The 8,905-nt window shown below is 45.1% G+C and overlaps 1 protein-coding gene across 10 annotated transcripts in view; it reads right to left on the reverse strand.

Annotated features, from left to right (window-relative positions):
• Nucleotides 1–8,610, reverse strand: part of PPFIA2 (PPFI scaffold protein A2) — a 324,926-nt gene extending 316,316 nt beyond the window's left edge. For 8 of the 10 annotated variants that reach the window (XM_078376967.1, XM_078376962.1, XM_078376960.1 and 5 more), the window contains exon 1: nucleotides 7,982–8,610. In XM_078376967.1, the coding sequence (XP_078233093.1) occupies nucleotides 7,982–8,072 (91 nt within the window). In that variant the 5' untranslated portion in view covers nucleotides 8,073–8,610. Of the gene's footprint in view, nucleotides 1–6,908; nucleotides 7,049–7,981 lie in introns of those variants that run through there. The other 2 variants (XM_020777862.3, XM_078376961.1) reach the window with 1 other exon arrangement.
• Nucleotides 8,611–8,905: the final 295 nt, after the last annotated feature.

The following is an 8,905-nucleotide window of genomic DNA, read 5'->3' on the forward strand; positions in this document are numbered from 1 at the left end:
AAAATGCCACAATGAAATGTGTTTTGATCCCCTTCCTATGTTGATAAAGTAACTAGCAGGGGACAAGAGGTAGTGGTTCAAAGCAGTATCATATAGCAATGGAGTATGGATCTGCACTGAGTGCATAATCACTTAACCACCATTTCATTTGTGTAACTTTCAGAACTTTTGCTATAGTTTCAATCCCAACAAACCACTACTTTATTCTGAAAACATATTCCTCCATCTATGGAAACAAAATTGACTGGTGTTGTGCCAGAGAGAGGGTTCTCCAAGGACTCAAGAACAAAACTCCATACATTAATGATCAGAAACTTCAACACTATGCCCAAATTCCTTCCAGCAATGCCATGCAAATAAACACTGTAAGGGGTTCCACAAGGGTTCAGTGTTATACCTCTAACCACCTAGAGTCCAAATAGGCATGCTACTGGTATGCTAACCCTGGCAAAAACTTTCAAGCTAGCAGCTGCATAGAGCACACAATGATATGCTTTACATATTACACAGTCAAGAACACATATCCATCCCAATATTCTTGGACTAAAATGTCTGTTATTGCTCACTATTGACTATGCAGGCTAGACTGATATGAGCTGCAGGAGGACCACACATTCTCTGTCACAGACGTAGGCTATTATCCTAAGCAGCACACTTTATCCATGAGTAGGTCAGAATTTGGCAATGATCTGCAATGAGGCAGCACCTAGCCACCCTAAGGACCCCAGGGTGTTCAATGGATGCAGTCATTAAGCCATCACAACATAAATATTTAATAGGGGAAACCACTTCTCTGTACAAAAATAGCATATCAGTGTAACATAATGTAAACTGAAATAAGGTAAAATAAAATTGGGTTTTTTTCAGTTTAAATAAATAAAACTCAAACATATCTGCAAAAAACAAACACACCATGAACTTAAAATCTGGAGTCGCTTCCACAAATTACAATATTCTCTTCTAAGACTTTTCTCCTAACACCAATCTTCACGCATAAGAACTGTACAGTATTTACTGTTAGATTGACCATCTCAGCTGGGGTTGCATGCTGATCAAGACCGCCCCCCCCTGTTCTTGTCTATTCAGCCTACCTTGGCCTCTTCAAGAGTAATGAAAAGCAAAATGTGCTGCTTATATATTGCCCCATAGTGCTTAAAGGTTCATTCTGGGCAAGTTACAGTTTAATTATTTAAGCTACACCTTGCACACACACCCTCCCCCAGTGAACTGGGTAATCAAGAAGGGAAGGCTGAGTCAACCCTAAGCCTTACCAGCTACCTTAGCCTGGGATCAAACTCAGGTCTTGAGCAGAACCTTCTCTGCAGTACTTCAGTTTAACCACTGCACCATAAGGATCATCCAAGAGCACAACCAAGGATGAGAACACAAAAGAAGCTGTCCATATTTCCCCAAAATATTGCTATGAATTCGGTCTAGACAAATGGGTGATAGTGACAGTAGCAAAAAAAAAAAAAAAAGGCCGAACCAGAAATAGCTGATCAGTTGAAAACTTTGCTGATCCCTATTCAAAGCTAGCATTTCTATTGTTATTAGGCAACCATAATGGATTCTGCACCTCTAATTCCATCCCCCGCACAGAATAAGAGTGGGCAAAAAAAAAAAAAAAAAAAAAAAAAAAAAACAGCCCATGGGCTGTCTGTGGCTCCCAAGCTTCCCTGGAATCCCGAAAGCCCCCAAAGCCTCTAAACATTCATAGAGAAAATGCAAACTGCACCCACAGAAGCACCTTGGGGGCAAAGGGGTAGACCCAATTTTATTCCTCCTGGGGCTGCTCAAAAATTGCAAAAGGCTTCCACAAAAATGCAGAGGGGGCCAACCAGGCACTTTCTGATCCTCTGCAAAGTATATTTAAGCAAGTTTACCATGTCCCTTAGATTTCCGGGCCAGAACCTGGAACCAAAGGACACAGCCTTGAGATGTTGTGGGGAGGCTTGCCAGGTCACAGGGAGATTTGTCATATTGCAAGAGGTGAGCTGGGCAAGAGTATGACAGGGACACAAATCTGGCAATCTGGTTGCGGGAACAGGTAGATGAGGAATCTAGATAGAGGGGGCCAACATCTGGGTAAAGCCCAGGTAACCAGGAAATACAGTGCCCTTCAGTATTGGTTGCCACGAAAAACACCTGGTAGGGCTTGCATCCTACACTGATTTGTCTACAGCACAAGAACACATGGGGATATTTGGAAGGCCCATGGGGCATTTTTCCCAAGTTCTATGATGCTAATACAAGGGTTTGTTCAAAAAGAAGGCTTACAAGTTAAGATGCTGGTGCTCATTCCTAGTCTCAGTACAAATTACATGGTTCCCCTAAACTCACCAGTTCTCTTCCCAGTCCCCGCCATTAGGTCTTGGCTTTTTATTGCCATGTTATATAAACAGAACAAACATACAAACATGATGTCGCTGAACCAGTGAGCCCTGCTGTTAGCAGGAAATGGGTGAAGATCAGTGCCCAGTCTTTAAAGACCTCACATACACAGCAAAATCAATAAAATCAAACATTCTCCTTCATTAGCATTGCTCACCCTGTGATTTGTCTCTGTCTGGAGAAGCACAGCAATGCTCTGAGTCTCCAGAAGGAGCCCTGAAACCTGGCAATCCTGCTCTTAAAGCTTAGAATAGAACTGAAGGAGGTATAACCACCCTCAGCAGATTGTGGGAGGTAGTTTGACTGTAGGACCCCTCCAATAACAAACTCTTCTTGAATGTGGATAATTTTATTAATAAAAATGTCTGATGTGATAATGGATCAACTTCATGGAATCAAAGATCACAATCCCATCAGGCACAAAATCTCCACCTGACGATGAGCTTTAAGACTTCGGCCAATATGTGTTTGAGCTTTCCACTGAATGAAAAAGTTGCTGGCATGTGGTCATACCAGTTGTACAAATATTACTAGTGGCAAGCAGAACAGGGGTTTTCTTCATGGAAATCATTGATTACATAAAAGCAGTGCTTGCACAACCAGTGCAATCCCATGCTACTACACTACCGAGATGTTCCCCTTAGTAGGAGCTCAGCCTTACACTTTGAGTGGGCAGATATAATAAAGGACAGAAATCTGCAGCTATTGGCATGAAATGATTTTAATGGACTGCTTGGCCTTCACTATTGAAAAACAAACAAATGTGTTTGTTTGTGTGATTTATTTATTTATTTATTTATTTATTTATTTATTTATTTATTTATTTATTTATTTATTTATTTATTTAGCAATAGCAAACTGGAATAAAATAAGCTGCTAAGAGACTATTATGTTATCAGAAAGATATATGCTGAGCATTTGCAGTAGGGCACAGGACTGTTCCCAGTAAAGTGCGCATCTAAGTTCTGATTGATTACAAATTGCATGGTATTATTTTTTCATACAGAAAGGTTGAACTAAAATGACTGTTTGGACTGCAAACCCCAGCTAAGAAAATCTGCATCAAATTTAAAATTTGGATTTTGAGATTCAAACTGACTTAATTCTTTTTACATTGTAGCATTCTTTCGGTGTGAATACTAATATGAGTTCTTTTTAATGGCCTCTTGCATTCTGCACACACCTATCATTAAATAACAGTGCATATTTAGAGAGATTAATTTACTGTAAAGAACAGTATCCCAAGTCCAGTGGTGACATCAATGAGCATTAAGCTGAATATGATAAATGGTTATCATATTTTGTAAACTGATTGTGAGAAGAGATGGGATATTCGTATACAAAATATCCAGGACCTAGGTCACCAGGATTTCAAATCCCACCTCCTTGAACTGACCTGTCCACTTATGGGTTGCAGTGCACACAGCCAGTGTCTTACTCATCACACCAATCTCTGGTGAAGCCTGGCTGGTGCTTTTTCACCTTCCTGCTCTTCTGGCCACTCATCAGCTGAGGCAGAGAGATTCAACATCCCACCCCTTTGGCTGGAGTAGCCAGAAGAGCACAATTTTCTTGTTGGAAATTGGCACGATGAGCAAGACACTTGGCTACATGCACTGTGCAGTGACCCATTAAGTGGACGGGTCAGTTTGAGGAGGCAGGATTGGGGATTCCGGCCACCTGGGTCCAAGACATTTGTATACAAATATGAATATCCCATCTCTAATTGTGAGCTCACTCTATAAGTACCATTCCTTATGTAGCCAAAACGGTGACACCTGTAGACAAGAAAGAGATACCTGCAGGCTTCCGAAAACTGAGTGTGTTGAGAATAATACCCAAAAGTGGCTAAAAAGACTGAGCATGCTTAGTGAATGCAGGATGATGTGCATCTGTTTTAGGCAGAAATTAAAACCTAAGGAGGAAGTGGAAGGGAATGGAATGGGAATATCCTTGAGAAAGACCTGGCTGTTCAGATGGGTCACTGAACAGGAATATTCCTCATATCAGCATTTTGTCCAAGGTTCCATTTGCCATCTAAAATGTTTAATTTGATGGAGTTCCTACACTGGTCCATATAGTACAACCAAGCCTAATCCAGCTGGTAGTGACTCCAGCATCTCAAGGAAGGGCACTGCTCAGAGAGAATTTGGAAGTTACTGCTTCATGTGTAACATTTTTGCTTTTGAGGGTAATGAAAGTAATAACACAAAGTACCAGAATGATTAGGACCACACTCTCTTCTCTTGTTTAAACATCAGTTTTGGGGGATATATTTCAGGATACTGTCGGGAGATTTGAATGAAATTTTAGTGAATGTTCTTAACTTGGATAGATTTTTATTAGTATAAATAGGAATGAATATCAAGAAAAAAAGTAATAGATAATGGGATATGTGATGAAGGAAATAGGAGTAAAAGTCACTATTTCTTTTTTCAAATTCCCCTGGGGGCTCTATTCTCAACTCTGCAACGGAAAATGAATTTAAAGTGGAAATGTTGGGACTTGAACCCAGGGCTTTCTGCATTTCAAGCATTCAATAGATAGGGTCTGGTCTCCTGATAGCAATCATATGAGAACAAGTCTTTAGCATAAAAGTGATTTTTATACAGTATACAATTTGTACTTCCTTGTGAAAAGTACTTTTTCTACAAAGCTCACATACGTCTTTAGTGCAGCATACACCTCACACCCTCAATAACAGCAATGTAAAAACTACACACATTATTGTGCTATGCAACCATATTTGCAATTCTGGATGCCCTGAGGCATTAACGTATCTTGCTTGCTTCACAACTGGTATAATAACAGTACAATTAAATACTTATATAAGTTCACACACTTCCTTCATCCCAAAGAGCAAATTATAATAAAATACAACTTTTGGACTTTGAGATGAGCAGAACACAGCATGCACCTTTCGTGAAATTGATATTCTGATTTTAAAACCATTAATCTAAGGGCAGTGCACTTGTGGCTGGCCACATGCTGTTGAAATCTTATTTCCATCAGCCCTTGCCAGCACCGTCAGGGGTGAAGACTGTGGGGAATACCAGCCCAGCCTCTGGAGGGCCTCTGCTTCCCCAGCCTGCTCTGAACCTGGGTGGGAAGAAATCTCTGAAGAGCAGAATTCAGCCTGAGTGAGTTCATCCTTTCATTCTGACCCCACCCAGCTGATAGTCTCTAGCTCCTGGTATCAGACACTCCAGGGGAAAAGCCCGGAAACTGGATGAGTAATGTTAATTCTGCTCCACAGGTCCCTAACAATTGTTCTCTGGCTGCTGTTCCTTTCTATCGCAGGGAACAGAAGGGAAGGTAGGGGAAAGAGGAGGGACAGGTAGGAAGAGCGTTTCAAGAGCACAGCTGGGGGCTCCACAAAGGGCTCCTTCCCAGACAGCCCTTCCGATGCAGATCACCTTGAAGGCTCCCAGTGTCAGAGGCAATGGGCTTGAACACTCCCTTCCCCGTGCCTTAAAAACCTCTCCGAGGCGGACGACTGCTACCATTGCAACATGAATAGCGCCCCTCCCGCTCTATTCCCCCCCGCCGCCCCCCCCCCCGCGTCTACAGCCTCTCCTTGGGAATCCGTCAGTTCCGCCTGCTAGGTCGCATTTCATGCTCCGTGGAGGGCAAAGCAGCAGCCCTTCTCCTGCCCCCGGGGGCGGTGGCATCGCCACCCCTGGTTAGCCCGCGCTCGGTGCCCGCGGCTGTGACATCAGCGCCGAGGACTCTCCCTGCCCTTCTTCCAAGAGGACTTCGCCCAACCCTTCGCTCGCCTGCCCGCTCGCCCCCTCCCCGGTTCCAACCCGTATCCAAAGAGATGCCGGGCTCCCAACGACCAGGGCTTCCTACGGCGCCTGTGCCACCCACCGACCCACCCACCGGCCCTCGTTTTCGGCGCTGCCACCCCTCCTCCCTCCTTTCCAGATGCTGTCAGCTACACCTCACTTCACCCCCCCAGAAGAGCAATTCCAGGAGGAAAATCCGTGCCATTGTCTGACTTGCACTGCATGCCCGTTTCTCCTCCTCCTCCTCGTTAACTCCTTCCCTCCCGGGAGTCCTCCGCTGACTTCTCCGATCACCCTCACGTTCAAAAGAGAAGAACAAGAAGGGAGGCAAACGTGTCTGCTCCCCGCCACCCTGAGCACGGCGTGGTGTCTTCGCCTTAAGAGCCCAGGCTTGCCTCTCTCACATCTGGCACGCATTACCTCCGACGCCCAGAAACCCAACCCATCATTTGAGGGGGGGGCCGAAAGCCCCTCAGAAGTTGACTTCATAATATTACACGCAGAAAGCCATCCTCCGCTCCCTCACAAACCGTACTTGGAAGGCAACGCCGCGCTTCTCCCTCACCACCACCCCACTGCCCGTAATATAATCCTTCTAGGAGCTGCGAGGCGCTCTCTCTCTCTCTCTCTCTCTCTCTGTGTGTGTGTGTGTGTGTGTGTTTCTGCATTTTGCCCTCCGGCTTTATCGGAGCGGGGTTGCGCCGCCGTGGGCAAGGCAAGTTGCCATACCTGAGGCTTGGTCGTCTTCCCGCGCCTTCAGGGAATCAGTGCCAGCCGCAGTCTCTCCCGCCCGCCTTTCGAGGGGCGCGCGGGGCTCGCCCGGGCTCGCTCACCCCCTCACCACTGGGCGCCTTGCCGCTCGCCTCCCTAGCAAGGCTGCCGGAGACGCCGCCGTTGCTCCCGCTGGAGGAAGGCGAGGTGCCCCCGAAGCCCAGCCAGCCCCCGTCGGCCGGCAGCAGCAGGAGCAGCAGCCGCGGCAGCACCACCGGGAGCAGCTTGGCGGCACCTCAGCATTTTCTCCTGTCACTTCGTCGGCAGCCGAGAGGGGGAAACGTCCATGAGAAAAATGGCATATTACAATTTTTGCTTGGAGAAGCAGAGCTCGGTTGAGACCATTGTTAAGCGGAGGAGAGGGGGAGAGGCGGCCCTTAAAGCTCCAGCAGTCCCTTTCCCTCCCTCCCTCCCTCTACTGGGAAAGTCAGCGGATTAAAAAGGGAGGGGGAGGAGAGGGAAAAGAAGTAGAAGCAGGAGAAGGATTTTGCTTTTCTTGGAATTAAACTTTGTGGAGTGACAGCTGGAATCGCATCTTCTTGACCAGTTCTTCCAAGGGGAAAAGGGGGGGGACCGATCGGGCTGATTTTTTTTAAATAGTAGCAACGAGCGGTTTACAAATAAAATAAAAAGAGAAATCACACTATACCTCGACTATGTGTACATTTAGACCTGTGTATAGGAAAAGCTCGCTCTGAGTAACATCTCTGCGAAGCCACTGATGACAACTCTCTATTCAGATTTATCCCACAACTCATTATCTCTGTCTCTATATACAGACAGATAGACAACAAAGTGTATAGATGGTTTCAGAACGAGGTAAGATGTAACTTCTCCATGAACATGCACAGGTATCCTGCATGGCTATATAGATTAAATTGAAGAGAGAAATGCCCCTGGCCTCTAGTAACTGTGTCATCCAGGACGGACAGTCCAATATCCAACATGTTTGAACTTGCTTATGAATTCAAATGTAGGTTGCAGAGAAAATGTGAAATGTGATAGAAATCCTCCCCCTGTTCATTACTTACTTGGATGAGTACGCACAGGAATGAAAATCCTCCCTACTGCAAACTTATGATTTCTTCTCAGAAACTGCAACTCAGTCCTAGCACATGTCATGGATTTACTGCTCTCAAGTAAGTGAGCCTAGGATTGTTCTTGTGAAGATGCCTAATAAAGACAGTACGTTTATACCTCTTTAAGTTTCCCTTCAGGTACGGATCTCAATAGAAAATGCCTTGGTTTCCTTAGCTCTTATCAGCTCCTTTGTCCTGTTTTCTCACACTTTTTATACCGTCCCCAGCTCCTGGTTTAAATCTTGTTCCTGCTTGTTCCAGGAGTTTCTTTTGCAGCATCCATGTGGAGTTAATTGATTTAATTAATTGATCAAAGTAATTACTGTAGTTGCTTGCGGTTTGATTGGAGGAAAGGTGGTGTTCAGCGTGGTATTAGCTGTCTCAGTGTGTTCACCGGGCCATAGGACTCTGTTAAGTGCAGAGAAAACCGCCTCGTTAGGGTTTCCATATAGAACCCCATAGTTCAAGAGAGAACTTCTCGAAGAACTGTAAAATTCTTCTAGGTATATGCTCCATCAGAGCTTGAAAATTTAAGAGTTTGGACTACAACTCCCAGAATCCTCCAGTCAGAATGCCCGCTGTCCATGCTGCCAATGTGTTCGATAAACGAAAGAAGAGCCAGTGTGATGTTGTGGATAGTGTAAAACTAAGATTAGGGAGACCTGGCTGGCCGTTCAAAACCTGATTAAGGTCGCCATGACGAGGAACCATAATGACAACCCATTACAGCTAAAGTGCTAAGAAAAGTGACACACCTCTCCGTTCCAGCTGACACTCACTGATGGAGAACGACTCTTTTCTTTTGATTTGCAGACCCTTTGACAAACCACCCCAGAATTGGCCCACCTTCTTCCCAACAAGGGGACCATCAATGGT

This window comes from Pogona vitticeps, chromosome 5 (genome assembly GCF_051106095.1).
Source record: "Pogona vitticeps strain Pit_001003342236 chromosome 5, PviZW2.1, whole genome shotgun sequence".
NCBI lineage: Eukaryota > Metazoa > Chordata > Lepidosauria > Squamata > Agamidae > Pogona > Pogona vitticeps.